Source organism: Stomoxys calcitrans, chromosome 4, assembly GCF_963082655.1.
Source record: "Stomoxys calcitrans chromosome 4, idStoCalc2.1, whole genome shotgun sequence".
Lineage (NCBI taxonomy): Eukaryota > Metazoa > Arthropoda > Insecta > Diptera > Muscidae > Stomoxys > Stomoxys calcitrans.
This window is the reverse complement of record NC_081555.1, coordinates 157,365,011-157,382,035: the sequence shown is the minus strand read 5'-3', so window position 1 is coordinate 157,382,035 and position 17,025 is coordinate 157,365,011. Positions and strand designations below refer to the sequence as shown.

General features: G+C 34.9%; 1 protein-coding gene across 6 annotated transcripts in view; it reads right to left on the bottom strand.

Moving 5' to 3' along the window:
* Positions 1-10,409: 10,409 nt before the first annotated feature.
* The window catches only part of LOC106081700 (double-stranded RNA-specific editase Adar), a 372,583-nt gene continuing 365,967 nt past the window's right edge, over positions 10,410-17,025 (bottom strand). For all 6 annotated transcript variants that reach the window (XM_059366908.1, XM_059366910.1, XM_059366907.1 and 3 more), the window contains one exon: positions 10,410-15,428. In XM_059366908.1, coding sequence (XP_059222891.1) covers positions 15,330-15,428 — 99 coding nt within the window. In that variant the 3' untranslated portion in view covers positions 10,410-15,329. The remainder of the gene's footprint in view (positions 15,429-17,025) is intronic.

Genomic DNA, 17,025 nt, shown 5'->3' with positions numbered 1-17,025 from the left:
CCTGATAGAACTGGAACTCATTAATGGAAAAATAAGATGCACAAAAGAGAAGTGAAAGAAATTGAGAAGAGATGACCCAAGGTATAGTGACAGTGAAACTCGTTAAACGGAACCCAATGACGGAGAAGAATAGGAGATCAACAGAAAACTTAGTGCTCGCTTTTTTCTTCCGACTGCCCTTTTAGAAATGGTAGAGGCAGAAGAAGAAGCAGAGTATTATGAAGAAGCCACTGACAATATAATCCCTTTCACCATAGGTAAGCTAAGGAATGCGTTCCGTAGAAAAGCCGCTGCTTTGATGGTTTCCGACTGCCCTTTGAGAAATGGTAGAGGCAGAAGAAGAAGCACAGGATTATGAAGAATCCACTGACAACATAAACCCTTTTACCATAGGTAAGCTAAGGAATGCGTTCCGTAGCCACTATAATAGAAAATCCGCTGCTTCGATGGAGGACATCAAGCAGTTAGCCGAGAGCTGGCGGGATATTCTTATGGGAATGTTTATCAGGTGCCTAATGAAAATTGTCTTTCCAAATGCAGAAAAACAACAAAAGCTGTTCCTGATAGGAAAGGAAAAAGAGTGATCTTTCATCCTCCCATCCTCTCCTTGTATGCTATATATGGCTGACAAGCTTTTGGAACGACCTATAAACTGCGGCGCCAGGACGCCATCCTTAGGTAATAAATGGTCGAACTAGTATAGGCGTCTGGGGAGAGAAACCAATTGTCCTTTTGGTCACACTGCATATAAAGAAAGCTTTCAATAGTCCTAGATGGTCAGATGTCCCTGGGGCACTCAGAGAGAATTTCAATGTACCAGCGTATCTGATGAAAGATTTAACGAATATGTGGTTACATTCGAAGTTGCATAGGGATACATCTGAGACCGAAGAGCTGAGATGCCAGCTCACTTCATAGATAAATAATTTGAACTTCGCACATAGACTGGTTGGTGGCGCCTGTGAATATAAATAATCTAAGAACATGCCGTAGGCAGTATTCTGCTCTCAATAGCATGAAGTTTGCTTCGTTTGCAATTTCCAAATATGCATTATTTCCTTTCCCGAGAAGGAAACTATGATGCTCGTATATAGGGTTTCGACAGTTGTAGCTTCCAATATGTGAATCTTTTTTTCATTCATTTGTTTTCTTTTTGCTGTAAATTTTAATTTTTTAATTCTTTCGGCAGAGCTGTTAGCTTTGAACAAAAATAAAATAATTACCGACACCTATTAGCTTGACATTTGCTGTAAAATTTTGAGAGCACAAAAATTTCTGCTATTTCCATCCTCTTTGCGCTCTTAAGTGGACCATAGTCGTTATATCTCGACAAAGACTGCGGGATTTTGAAGGCCCCTAAAAATATGCTATATTTTTTGTTCAAAATGCACATGCCCAGCATTTGATTTTTCTCTAAAAATTAATCATTACCAAATTCAAAATTCATTGGTTTTTTGTTTTTATAATTTGTTTTTGTAAGTTGGTTGCTGTTTGGTATAATCATTTTTGTATTTTGTAATAATTGTTTGGGTTTTTCTTGGTTTCTTTTTTAATATGTTTCATTTGTTTTTGTTGCTTTAATTTGAGTTTTTTGGTTTTTGTTTTTTTTTAATTTTTTGAATTTGTGTTTTTCAAATTGCTAATAACTAAACTAATCTAAGATTTCTTTTCTCTTTGAAACGAATTGCATTTTGCCATTATATAGATTCTGTTGTTGTTGTTGCTGTTGATGATGTTCAATGTTATTTGTTTTGCATTTATTATTGATTTGCTGTTGCTGTTTGTATCTCTTCTAAATGGTTGTTTAAATTGGTTTTTAATTAATTGTTGTTGTTGTTGCTATTATATGTTGTTGTTGCTGGTTGTTAGCATTTGTTAGCTCTCTTGATTTTTGGGTTTTATTTGTTTTTTTTCAGAATATTTTAGAATGGATAAAATGCAGCTATGCTGGAAGTACTAGTAAAATTTAGTATCACAGTATTTTATATAAGATCAAATTTATAATTTTTTATTTTCATAAACTTTTTATTATATAATCTTTGTTTGGTGTCCGTGTTGTAGTGAATGTGTGTGTGTGAGTGTGCTTGTGTCTGTCTATGTCTATGAGTTAGAGTGTCTGAAATGATAAAGTAATGAATGTTGTTATTGCTTACTATTGCGCATGCGTGTTGTCACAAGGCTGAGTTTTTTCATGTAAATTTCTGTGATCTAGTAGTTGTGTTGTGATTTGTTTCGGTTTTTGGTTTTCTTTTTTTTTGAGACTCGTCATTTGGAAGATGGTGATTTTGGTACTGAAAGTTTTAATTTAATTTTTGTTTTTTATTTTGTTAAGATTTTTTTTTTTTGGAAAACTGCATTTCAATCCCCTTCGTCTTCTTCATTGTATTTCCTTGTATTTAAAGCTACTACTAGTTTTACTATTTTTTTTTCTTGTTTATTAATTTTCTATAATTGTATATTAGTTCATTTGTTCGTTTCGGGTTTTTGTCACATTGTTATAGAAAAGTCTGCTATTTGTTAATTAATTGTTACAATTGTTCGATTTTCTTGGTTTAAAGCCTTTTGCTGTTGATTAATGTGAGAATTTTTCAATGTGTTGGAAGATGACGAATGAGAGCTTTAATGCAAACGAATTAAAGTTTTGTTAAAAAAAAAAATAAAACAAAGAAGAAAAAGGTGTACACCTTCTGCGATACCAAGTTGAACTCCGTCCGACTTCATTGTAACATAAGACATGAACCTAGTAGCCAAATTAAGTTAAGGGACCTTATTTAGTTTGGAGATCAAAACTAAGTTTGGGGACCCAAACTGGGTTTGGGGACCTGAACTGAGTTCGGGGACCTAAACTGAGTTCGGGGATCTAAAGTAAATTTGGGGACCTAAATTAGGTTGGGGACTCAAACTATGTTATAAGACCTAAACTGAGTGTGTCTGAATTGAGTATGGGGACCCAAACTGAGTTTGGGGACCCAAACCGAGTACCGTTACTTGACCTGAGTTTGGGGACCTTAACTGAGCTTGAGGACATGATCTGACTTTCGCGACCTTATTTTTGATTGAGGACCGAAACTGAGTTCGGTTACCTAAACTGAGTTCGGTTACCTAAACTGAGTTCGGGTACCTAAAATAAGTTTGGGGGCGTAAATAGTGTTTATGGATATAAACTGATTTTGGGGACCTAAGCCGAGTTTGGAGACCTAAACTTTGTATGGGGACCTGAAATAAGTTTGGAGAGCATATTGAATTTGGGAACCAAAACTTAGTTTAGGGACCTAACCTAAGTTTGAAAAGCTTAAGTGAGGTTTCGATCCAACAATTTTTTGGGAACCAAAATCGTTTTTAAGGACTTTAAGGCCCCTAACTTAGATTGAGAACTGAAATATTGTTTGAGGACCAAAACTTACTTTATGGCCTTAACTAATTTTGGGGATCCATACATTGTTTGGGGACCTGAGTTTGGAAACCTAAACTGAGGCCGAATTACCTCACACGAACACGTGTGCGCTTTCGTATCGAATGAAATTTCATCTCGTATTTAATGAATGTTACACCACTTGTATAAAAATTTGTATGCCAAAATTTTTATAAATAATGATCGATCTATACACAGTAATTGGAGGCCTAGACTGAGTTAGGGTCCTAAACTAAGTAAGGTTACCTAAACTAAGATTGGTAACCTAAACTGAGTTTGGTTACCTAAACTGAGTTTGGTTACCTAAACTGAATTTGGTTACCTAAACTGAGTTTGGTTACCTAAACTGAGTTTGATTACCTAAACTGAGTTTGGGGACCTAACCTGACTTTGGGGACTTATGTGATTTTGGGGCCCTAGACTGAGTTTGGGGGCCTAAACTGAGTTTGGGGGCCTAAACTGAGTTTGGGGGCCTAAACTGAGTTTGGGGGCCTAAACTGAGTTTGGGAACCTGGACTGAGTTTGGGGGCCTAAACTGAGTTTGGGAACCTGGAATGAGTTTGGGGGCCTAAACTGAGTTTGGGGGCCTAAACTGAGTTTGGTGGCCTAAACTTAGTTTGGTGGCCTAAACTTAGTTTGGTGGCCTAAACTTAGTTTGGTGGCCTAAACTGAGTTTGGGGGCCTAAACTATGTTTGGGGGCCTAAACAATGTTTGGGGGCCTAAACTATGTTTGGGGGCCTAAACAGAGTTTGGGAACCTGGACTGAGTTTGGGGACCTAACCTAAAATTTTGAACTTAACTGAGTTTGGGGCCCTATACTGTATTTGAGGGCCTAAACTGGCATTGGTTACCTAAACAGAGTTTGAGGACCAATACTGAATTAAGAAAGCTTCACTAAATTTATGGACCTGTACTGAGTGTGGAGACCCAAAGTGAGTTTTGGGACCACAACTGTGTTTGGGGACCAGAATTGAGTTTGGACACCTTAACTGAGTTTGACATCATGATATGTGTTCCGGAACCATAACTTTGATTGAGGACATAAACTTAATTTGAGAACATACAGATATTTGAAGACCTAAACTGATTTTGAGGACTTAAACTTTGTTGAATAATCGGCCTAAACTGACATTGGGTAACTAAAGAGTTTGGTGACCTATACTGAATTAGGAGAGCTTCACTGAATTTGTGAACCTATACAGAGTGTGGAGACCTAAACTGAGTTTTGAGACCACAACTGTGTTTGGGTACCAGAATTGAGATTGGGCATCTTTACTGAGTTTGAAAACATGATTTGAGTTCCGTGACTTTACCTTTGATTAAGGACCTAAACTAAGTTTGAGAACACAAAGATATTTGATGACCTAAACTTTGTTGAGGACCTTAACTGATTGTGAGGACCTTAACTGAGATGGGGACACTGTCTGAGCTTGAGGAGCTTAAACTGAGTTGAATTGAGTTTGTGACAAAAACTTATTTTTGGAACCTGAAGTGAGCTTCGATCTAAACGATGTTCGAGAAACTAAACTGAGTTTGAAGACCTAAACTAAGTTCGAGGAATTAAATTGTGTTTGAGGACCTAAACTGATATTGGGGACCTTGATTTAGTTTGGGGACCAAAATTTAGTTGGGGAAACCAAAATTTGGTTTCTGGACTAACATTTAGTTGGGGTACCAAAACTTATGGAAACCAAATTATAGTTGGCGATGAAAACATAGTTTTGGAACTTAATTTAGTTTGAAGACCTAAACTTATTATGGGGACATAAACTTGGTTGGGAACCTGGACTTGGTTTGAGAACCTGGACATTGTCTGAATTTGAGGACCTGAACTGGTTTTGAGGACCTAAACTTGGTTGAGGACCTGAAATGATTTCTCGGACCTGAACTGAGTTTGGGGACACAGTCTGAGCCCGAGAACCTCTACTAAGTTGAATTGAGGTTTGGCACAAAAAACTACCTGAAGTGAGTTTGAGGACCTAAACTGATATTGGGGACCTTGATTTAGTTTGGGGACCAAAATTTAGTTTGGGAAACTAAAATTTGGTTTCTGGACCAACATTTAGTTGGGGTACCAAAACTTATGGAAACCAAATTATAGTTAGCAATCTAAACTATGTTTTGGAACCTAACTTAATTTGAAGACCAAAACTTATTATGCGGACATAAACTTGGTTTGGGAACCTGGACTTGGATTGAGAACCTGTACATTGTCTGAGTTTGAGGACCAGAACTGAGTTTGAAGACTGAGTTTAAGGACTTAAACTACGTTGGTGGGGATACAAACTGAGTTTCGAACTTAAACTGATTGTGAGGACTTAAAATAAATTTGGTTACCCAATTTAGTTTGGGGACCTAAACTCAGTTTGTTTTAAAGACATTGTCTGAGTTTGAGGACCTGAACTGAGTTGGACTTTAATTATGTGGGGACCTACACTGAGTTTGGGTCTTACACTGAGTTTGAAGACATGGTTTGGGAAACAAGATTTATTTAGGTGGCCAACATGTAGTGTGTGACCAAAATTTAGTTGCGGTATCTTAACTAAGTTATGGGGCGTAAACTGAGTTTTTAGGTCAAAACTTAGTTTGCGGATCACAACTCAGTCTTGCGATCTGAACTAAGTTTGGAAGCCAAAACTTATTTTTGGGACCAAAATATAGTTTCAGGACCACGACTCAATTTTGAGACCTAAACTGAAATTGGGGATCTACACTAAATATAGGGTTTTACCTTAGTGTGAGGACATGCACTAAATTTGGGTACCTGAACTAAGTTTGAGAACATAGTCTGAGTTTGGGGACCAAAAGTCTGTTTGGACCTGAACGGAACTTTCGGATCAAAATTTGGTTCGGGACTAAACTGTGTTTGGGATTCTAAGTTGAAATTGGCTATCAAACTGATTTTGGGAACAAAATATGGGTTCGAGGACCTAAACTTTAACAACCCAAATTGATTTTCGGAACCAAATCTATATTTTGGTCCTGAACTGAGTTTGGGAACTTGAACCGAGTTTGAAGACATAGTCTGTGTTCGGACCTAAATTTTGGGATGTAGTCTGATTTTGAGAACTTGAACAGAGTTTGGATTCACTGTTCGAGTACATAGTCTGAAACTAGTTCGAGACGATAACTGGGAAGTAATTTGTGTTTGTGGAACTCAAGTGAGTTAGGGACCTAAACTCAAATTTGGAGACATCATCTAAGTTCGAGTAACTCACCCGAGTTAAGCACCTAAACTGAGTAAAGGATCATAGCCTGCGTTTGAGGACCTAAACATAGTTTGGGGACATAGTCTATGTTTTGGGAAGTGCTTAGGCACATAATCTATTTTTGCACGATTTACACTCTTGAGTGAAACTTTGATGACCTGCATAGATATAGATATCAGATGATAATAGCCGATATAACTTGATGCTTAACTCCATTGTACACGATAAATATTACTTAACCTAACCTATGCAGGTATCTAAGCTAACTTCAAAATTGTTTGTAGAGACACTGATGATGCAGAATACCTAATTTTATCCATTCCTATGACAATTTAAAGGAAAAGCTAAGATTGCTTTTACATAAACCATCGGAAGACTTAAAAATTAGTTTAGAACATTAGGTGTAGAAAACCTCTCGAAAATTGAGTATAGAAAGTGAAAAAGTTCTTAAGTATTTGAAAAAAAGTCAGTTCCGTTAAGTATGATATATGTATGATGGTGCCACATCCTGAGTAGCAGTATAGTCGTAGTACTTATAGTACAGCACGATGAGTTCAATTAATATAACACCATAAAATATTTTATAAAAACAATTATAATCGCTTTTCAAAACAAAAAAAAAAATTAAAAAAAAAACATTTTAGGCATAATTATAAAAATTGCACTTTTATATGTACACGTTTGCGTTTTTAAAATTTAAAAGTCTCCTTGGTCACCTTTTGTGTTTGTGATCAAAAACAAAACACAAAAAAATTTCATTAGTCAAAAAACAAACATCAGGTTAGGTGTACAGGGTCCATCAAAAAACAAATTTATTTATATATTCTTCATATCTATGTCTAGCATGTGTTTGGTTTCTAAAAACAACAAAAATTAACACAAATATATTTCTATAAAAAAAAAAATAAAAAATAGAAAAACTTAAAATAAATTAAACATGAGGTGTCCATCACTAAAAAAATTAACATATGCACTTATAAAACTAATTTACAAAGATTGTAGAAAATAATATTTATAAGTTAAATATGAATGTAAGAAAATACATTGACTGAAGTAAAACTATACAAAAAAATATATCTAATTCAACACGTATGTAGATAGGATAACATAAAAATATTACATTTAATCATAGTTAAACAAAAATCTATTATAATTTGAAATCATGTTTTCGAAAAATATTACACTTACAGAAATAACTAAAATGAGAAAAATTATAAAAAAAACATTTATAAAGTAAATGGGTGATGTTTTAAATGTATCACTGTAACATATGACTGACTACACTTAAAAAAATGTTTAAAATATCAAAGATTATAAATATGCAAGATTCCATAGTGTTGGTAAAATATCATAACTATTATTACTGTGTTTGAATTTTAAAACAAAGTCTAAAGAAAACTGGTTAAAAGGTGACACCGGGTCTCATATTTATAAACTGCAGCTTTTTCATTAGGAAAAGTTTATGCCAAGGTTGAGTTTATAGATTTTAAAAGAGAGTGAATATCTTCAATGATTTCTTTAAAACGGTAAAAAACTATGGAGATAAAGAGATTACTAAAGATTCCATGCTTACCAGAGTTTCCATTAGCCCGCCAATAGTGTTAAATGCGATGCTAACTTTGAAATTTCTAGTCAAAGTTTTGTGGTCTTGAACGGAGTTTGTGGACCTAAACTGAGTTTGGGGACCAACTGAGATAAAAAGTTTTTGGTCACAAAGTTTTAGCCAAATTAGTTCTTTACAAAACTGAGTTTGGGGACCTACACTGATTTTTGGGACCTAAACATGAGTTTGAGGACATGACCTGAGTTTGCAGATTTAAAGAGTTTGGGGACATAAACTGAGTTTGGGGACATACACTGAGTTTATGGACCAATTCTGAGTTTGGGGATCCATATTGAGTTTGAGGACCGAACCATCAAGATTGTGGATATAAAGGACGAGTTTGAGGACCTGAGTATGCGAATTAAAAAAGAGTTTGGGGACATAAACAATGTTTTAGGCACCAATACTTTGTTTGGGGATCCATATTAAGTTTGAGGACCAAGGCATCGAGATTGTGGAAATAAAGGACGAGTTTGGGGACCTAAACGAAATTTAGGAAAATAAACTAATGGTTCGATTAAGGATGGCAACCCAACTTCAGTGGCATAGCCAACGCGCAAATTTGTTACATAAATTTTCATTTCTGTATTGAATTACGTACTTTTTCACAGATTTTTTAGTAGCGGAACTTTTAAAATGCTGATATTGAATGAAACTGACAAAAATTTTCAACTTTATAGTAACTTTTACTTTGTGGTTTTATCTCCTGGCAACGCAACTATAGTCGAATTGCAATCCATAATCGACCCATCAGTTTTTTTTAAAACTAGTTTAAGAATATAAACTAATTTTCAGAATCATATACAGCGGTCAAAAAAAGTATTCATCATTAGCAAAATTGATAATAAATTCACTTATTTTGGGTAATTGAAGAAAATTTAAAGTAAACAAATAATGCAGTTTTATGCAATAGTTTATTTTTCGTAATATGTTTTAAAATAAATTCAAAAAATAAATTTAATTAGCGCAAAAAATGCAATTTTATATAATAACACCAAAAACAGAACAAAAAAAGTATTCATCATTGATGTGCTATCATCAAAGTCAAATTCAATTATTATTTGGGAATCCCCCTTTTCTGTTTTATTTAGTAAAGGAGGCTTTGCCCTTGACAGCAAATATTTAATTTCATTGAAAATATAGTTTTTGTCAAAATGGGTCGTAAGCAAAACGAGGTTTCTGATGAGGTAAAAGTTTTGATAATAAAACACCACAGGAATGGTTTAACTCAAAAAACTATCAGTGAAATATTAAATAGACCACGATCTACTATACAATCCATCATCAGAAAGTGGACAGAAACGAAAACTGTTGACAATAAACCAAGATCTGGTCGACCAAAAGCACTTTCAGTTGGAGATGTGCGTTGGCTAGTGCGGCAAGTTCAGAAAACTCCGAAGACAAATGCGACCATTCTTCGTAAAAACACTATGGAATATTTAGGGAAGGAAGTTACTACACAAACAATTCGAAATACACTCAAAAGGCATAGTTACAGAGGAAGAACTGCACGTAAGAAGCCCTTTATAAACCGAGTGAAAAGGCTAAACTTCGCAAAAATGTATGTAAAACAGCCCGAATCATTTTGGAAAACAGTCATTTTTGCAGACGAGAGCAAGTTTAATCTTTTTGGGTGCGATGGAAAGGTCATAGTGTACAGAAAACCAAATACAGAGCTTGAAGAACGAAACACAGTTGCTACTGTAAAACATGGTGGATGTGGTTTAATGGTTTGGGGGTGTATGGCGGCTTCAGGAGCGGGAAATCTTGAAATTATTAATGGAGTAATGGATCATAAGTATTACATTGACATTTTAAAGAGGAATTTAAAAGATAGTGCTGTAAAACTTGGGCTTGGTAATAACTTTCAATATTATCAAGATAATCAGAATCAGAATGTTTGGGGTCACATTCTGCTTTAAATACCAAGATGTGGATGCTGTATAACTGCCCCAAAGTCATTAAAACTCCTCCTCAAAGTCCCGACTTGAACCCAATTGAACATCTTTGGGAACATCTCGAACGCAAATTGAGAACGCGCAATTTTTCGAGCAAGAGTCAAATGCAACAGGTGATAATGGAGGAATGGACTAATATAGACCAAAATATAACCGCTAAATTAGTCCAATCGATGTCAAACCGTTTAAAAGAAGTTATAAGACGCGGTGGTCGAATAACAAAGTATTAATTTTTTTAAATTATGTTATTTTTTTTTTTGTTTTTTTGCAATGATGAATACTTTTTTTGTTTAATTTTTTGTGTTCAGCTGTAAAATGGCCCTTTTTGTTCCAATAAATACTATTTTTTTCTTTAAAAACAATGAAATTGTGTACATATATATCACACAAGCACTACTGCATCATTAGTTTAATATGTTTTTATTCCAATTGTCTTTTGTAGACTTATTAAAAAAAAAAACATTGAATGATGAATACTTTTTTTGACCGCTGTATGGAACTAAAACATGGTTTGGGGACATGTAATGATTTTGGGGACCTTAACAGAGTTTGGGGACCTAAATTGTGTTTGGGGACTTAAACTGAGTTTCGGGATCAGAACTGAGTTTTGAAACCAAAACATAGTTTGGAAATCTAAACTGAGATTGGTGGTCTAAACAGTGTTTGAGGATCTAAACTGAGCTAGAGGATCTAAACTGTAATTGGGGGTCTACAATGTGTTTGGGGACATAAGCTGAGTTTCGGGATTGGAACTAAGTTTTGGAAGTTTCTAAAGTGTCCTGAGTTGGAGGATCTAAACTGATTTGGGGTATCTAAACTCATATGGGGGGCCTAAACTGTGTTCGGGGCCATAAACTGAGTTTCGAGATTGGAACTGAGTTTTGCAAGTTTGGGGGCCTAACTGAGTTTCGGAACCATAATTTGGTCTGGGGAACCAAACTTGGTTTGAAACCTAAACATAGTTTGGAGACCTAAACTTTGGTTTTGGACCTGAAATGAATCTGGGGACCCAACTTCAGTGGCATTGCCTACGGCCAAGTTTTTTACAGAAATTTTCATTTCTGTATTGAAATACCTACTTTTTTACAAATTTCTTAGTAGCTGAAATTTAAAAATACTGATATTGAATGAAACTAACAAAAATTTCCAACTTTATACTAATTTTTATTTCGTGGTTTTATCCCCCGGCAACGCAACTGTAGTCGAGTTGCAAACTATAATCGATCCATAAGTTTCTTTTTAAAATTAGTTTAAGAATATAAACTAATGTTCAGAATCATATATGGAACTAAAACATGGTTTGCGGACATGTACTTATTTTGGGGACCTTAACTGAGTTTACGGACCTTTACTGAGTTTGGGGACCTAAATTATGTTTGGGGACTTAAACTGAGTTTCCGAATTGGAACGGATCTCCTGGCAACGCCACTGTAGTCGAGTTGTAATCTATAATCGATCCATAAGTTTCCTTTTAAAATTAGTTTAAGAGTATAAATTAAGCTTGAGGATTCTAAACTGATTTTTAGAATCATATATGTAACCAAAACATGGTTTGGGGACATGCACTTAGGGGACCTTAACTGAGGTTGGGGACCTAAATTGTGTTTGGGGATTTAAACTGTGTTTGGGGACATGAACTCAGTTTCGGGATTGAAACTAAGTTTTGGAAGTTTCTAAAGTGACAAAATTTAGTTTGAGGATCTAAACTGATTTGGGGAATCTAAACTGAAATTCGGGGTCTAAACTGTGTTCGGGGACATAAACTGAGTTTCGAGATTTGAACTGAGTTTTGCAAGTTTGGGGGCCTAACTGAGTTTGGGAACCATAATTCGTTTTGAGGAACCAAACTTGGTTTGAAACCTAAACATAGTTTGGGGACCTAACTTTGGTTTGGGCCTGAAATGAATTTGGGGACCCAACTTCAGTGGCGTTGCCTACGGCCAAGTTTTTTACAGAAATTTCCATTTCTGTATTGAGTTACGTACTTTTTAACAAATTTCTTAGTATCTGAGCTTTAAAAATACTGATATTGAATGAAACTGAAAAAATTTTCAACTATATACTAATTTTTACTTTGAGGTTTTATCTCATGGCAACGCAACTGTAGTCGAGTTGCAATATATAATCGACCATTAAGAGGATTCTAAACTGATTTTCAGAATCATATATGTAACCAAAACCTGGTTTGGGGACATGTACTGAGTTTGGGGACCTTAACTGAGTTTAGGGACCTAAATTGTGTTTGGGGACTTAAACTGAGTTTCCGGATCGGAACGAATCTCCTGGCAACGCTGCTGTAGTCGAGTTGTAATCTATAATCGATCCATAAGTTTCTTTTTAAAATTAGTTTAAGAGTATAAATTAAACTTGAGGATTTCAAACTGATTTTCAGAATCATATATGTAACCAAAACATGGTTTGGGGACATGTTCTGAGTTTGGGGACATATACTGAATTTGGGTACCTTTACTGAGTTTGGGGACCTAAATTGTGTTTGGGGACTTAAACTGAGTTTCGGGATCGGAACTGAGTTTTGGAACCAAAACATAGTTTGGAAGTCTAAACTGAGATTGGTGGACTAAACTGAGGATCTTAACTGAGTTGGGGGATCTAAACTGAAATTGGGGGCCTAAACTGTGTTTGAGAACTTAAAATGAGTTTCGGAATTGGACATGAGTTTTGGAAGTTTCTAAAATGTCTAAACTGGGTTTGAGGATCTAAAGCGAATTGGGGGATCTAAACTGAGATTGGGGGCCTAAACTGTGTTCGGGGCCGCTGAGTTTCGGGATTGGAACTGAGTTTGGAAGTTTGGGGGCCTCTACTGAGTTTGGGAACCATAATTTAGTTTGGGGAACCAAACTTGGTTTGAAACCTAAACATAGTTTAGGGACCTAAACCTTGGTTTTGGACCTAAAATGAATTTGGGGATCAAAACTTTGTTTTGGAGCCGAACTGAATTTGAGAACCGCGCTTTTATTTGTTTATTTTAAAACAATTGTTTCCCTAAGCAAACAAATAAAAACCAACCAAAACAAAAATCAGGTCCGCGCACTTTTGCTTGCAAATTTTTTAAATAGAGTAAAATAGCTCTTCCTCTCCTGCAAATTTTTACTGGCAAATTTTTACTGGAAGTCGTTCGCGAACAGACCTATTGTTCAATTCGTTGCATTACCCGTCGTCAACTGCTTTTGAGCAAAAGTCAACAAGTTGCAGAGTTGTTTTAATTGTCTTATTACGACAGTTATATATGTTCATGGGGCCTTTCCACTTTTTGTTTTTTGACAAGCGTCTCTAATGGTCTATCCCGACAGTAAGGCACATGCTCATTTCTAACCACAGTTTGAGTATAAGAGACCTTAATACATGTAAAAGGAGAAATAGAAAAGGGATTCTGTAACTATAAAACCTCCAACTTATTTTCAGCATAGATAATGATAAAAAAATACTACAAAACTGACAATAAACATAAAAAAACGAAAATGACACTTAAAACAAAATTTAAAAATATTTGCACATGAATTTTCTTTGAAAAATTAAATCTACAAAATTACACAAAACAAATTAAAAACCTTTCGTCTGCATTAAATCTCTCGTTATAAAAGTAACGGATTTTTTGAATTCAAATTTAAATTTGTTTAATGTATTATAACTGTTTATATGTTGAATCCTTTTGAGGGGTATGTAATTAAGTGGTATGGTGTTTTATATTAATGTCTTGTATGTCTGTCTGTCCAATTGTCATTCTGAGTGATGTTTGGATGTTTCTGTGTCTGTGTTTGTGTCTCGGTGTATGTTTGTTATTGTTATGTGTGTGTGTATGTGTTTTTTGGGTTGTTTTAGACTAAAACGCCATAATACTTGCTTTACTTAGTTCCAGCATCTTAGCTACATTCTATTCTAGAAATATTCTAGAGCTCAATTTATTATATAACATAATAAAATTTGCTTTTGTTCGATAATAAGAATAATAATAATTCTTCTGCTTCTTCTCATCTTCTTCTAATATTAAATGATTTTTGTTTTTTAGCATTTCTTCTTCTTCTTCTTGGTTATATTGTTGTTCTTCTTCGTTTTCCTCTATGTCTTGATGGCATTGCCAGTTGTGAGGGCAATTCTCCACCAGGGCCATGGCTTTAAAGAAATTTGGAATTTTCTCACGAAAAACTTCTTGAGCAACAAAAATGGCTTCTGGGCCATAGTTTTTAAAGTTAAAACTTATTGCATTAATTTGAACTCTCAACTGGCTTAATTTTAAAAATGCCATACATTTCTTTGGAGAGTTGTTAAGGTAAGTAAAATTTGTTCTAAAATTTGTATTAAATGTCTTTTGTTGAAGTTGAAGCATCATGAAGTTAAAGTTAACAGCACATGGACCAAGGGAACAACTTACGTATTGCTTAGAAGGAAAATTATTAGCCCTTAATGGTGAGCGAGTAGAAGAAGTAGCATGAGTAGGAAGATTAGGCGAAGGCAAAGACTGCTGGTAGTGTCTATCGTCTTCTTTATATGCAACAACTACAAAAGCCATTATGTTTTCTGGTACTACAACTACGGCGAATACAAGTGAAAGTATTAAATTTTGTTCTTCTTCTTCAGCTGCGGTTGCTTGATGTTCTTGTACATCTTGTTGTTGTAGTAATAGTAATAAAGTTTTAAATTGAAATATTGCTAATAATATTTCTGATAATTGTTGTTTAATTAATAATAATAAAGTTATTATCATAAGTACTAATTGAATTTGTAATAATAATAATAATAAATATTGTTGTTGTTCTTCATCTTCTTCCTCATCTGTTTCTTCATCTACTTTAACTTTTGCTTGCTGCTTTTGTTGTTGTTGTTGTTTGTTATTTAGTTCTATAACTATTAAATATAATATAATATTTTGAATTGTTTTATAGCATATTATTGTTGTTGTAAAATTATAATAATGATAATAATAATAAAAGTTTACGGTCATCATTATCTTCATCACCACCATCAGTATCAGCTGCATTATCAACTCTATCCTTATGGTTATTGTTGACTCCCTTCTGTTGGTTGAGCGATGATAGGGCTGCTGATGCTGCCGCTGCTGTTGAGATGTCTGCTGACTTTGGAAAACAACAATTTTTGTCATTTGTTTAAGATTTTCGATTTTAAGCAGTCATTCCGGAAGCGCAAATTCATCTTGTTCTTGTGGTTTCTTTAACCAATTGCCCAGATCTTCTCTTCGAAAAGCGGCAAATAGTTCACGTTTGGCAATCTGCGCATAAAAGAATAAAAGTGATAAAAATCTTCAAAGAAAACAGATAGGAGAAGAACAGTGTGTGAAAGGAACCCAAAATGAATTGACAACAAAAGAATTCCCGAGTAAAAAAGTTGATATGGTTGATCAGATCCAATTATATCTGGCATCAGATATAAGTGGATCCCAAAAATGGTTATATATAATTGGATTAAAATGTATCAAATTAGATCTAATTGGATACAATTAGATACAATTGTCCCAGATATAAATAGATCCAATTTTATATAATAATATCTAATTGGAACTTAAATTAGAAAAAATTGCTGCTGTTATTTTTATTATTTTGCATCTAAATGTTGTTGTTTTTATACCCATCACCGAAAGATGGGGGTATATTCATTTTGTCATTTCGTTTGCAACACATCGAAATATCCATTTCTGCCCTATAAAGTACACTAGCTGAACCGTGCCCGCTCCGCTGCGTCTTCTTTTACTTTATATGGAACAAAATTATGCTTTGAATATTTATTTTCGACAATTAAAGAACTTTTAGTAAAAAACCATGCTCTTTATCTGAATACCTTTATCTGAATCCCATATGATCTTTACTGGTCTATGAATTCGATCGCAGGGTTTAGAGTCATTAACGTTTGGGTGTTAGTTAATTTCAATTCAATATTATCATGATGTCCGATTTAGGGGTGTTTTTTTGGGGGTAAGGTGGTCCTTGGACCAGAAAAATATATCAGCATTGTGCTCTTCTCTCAAATACCATTTATTTAAACCCCATATTGCCATTGGTTTAAGGGGAGTTTATGGGATTAGGCGTCCTCAAACATTTTGCCCCGAAATTTCTGTGTTTTGGAAGAGAGGCGGTGCCCCAAATACATGGTCTCACATTTGGATATCAGATTCGTATTCTACTCCCAAATACCTTTATTTGAAGCCCTTATTGCGATGGTCAGTAAATAATTGTTGTTTGTGGGGGGTTTTAGGTAAGGGGTAGACCCCCAATACCTTTCATTTGAGCCCCACATTGATGTCGTTGGTATATATGCCCGATTTAGGGGTGTTTTGTGGAGTGGGGTGGTCCCCTAAATACTTAGGCCAGAAAATAAAATATATCAGCCTCGTGCTCTACTCTCAAATATCCCACATTTGGATATCAGTTTCGTATTCTACTCTCAAATACCTTTATTTGAGGCCCATATTGCGATGGTCAGTAAATAATTGTTGTTTGTGGCGTGTTTTAGGTAAGGGGTAGACTGCCAGTACCTTTCATTTGAGCCCCATATTGACGTGGTTGGTATATATGTCCGATTTAGGGGAGTTTTGTGGAGTGGGGTGGTCCCCCAAACACTTAGCCCTGAAAATAAAATGTATCAGCATTGTTCTCTACTCTAAAATATCATTTATTTCAATCCCATATTGCCACTGGCCTCAAAATTGGATATCAAATTCGTTTTCTAATCTCAAATATCTTTCATTTAAACCCCTTATTGCAAAAGTATATGTCTAATAATAAACCTAATATGTCCGGTTTAGGGTATGGGCCCTAATACCTATCAATATCGAGATCCACTCCCTTTAAGGCCCAAAATTGCTATGGTGA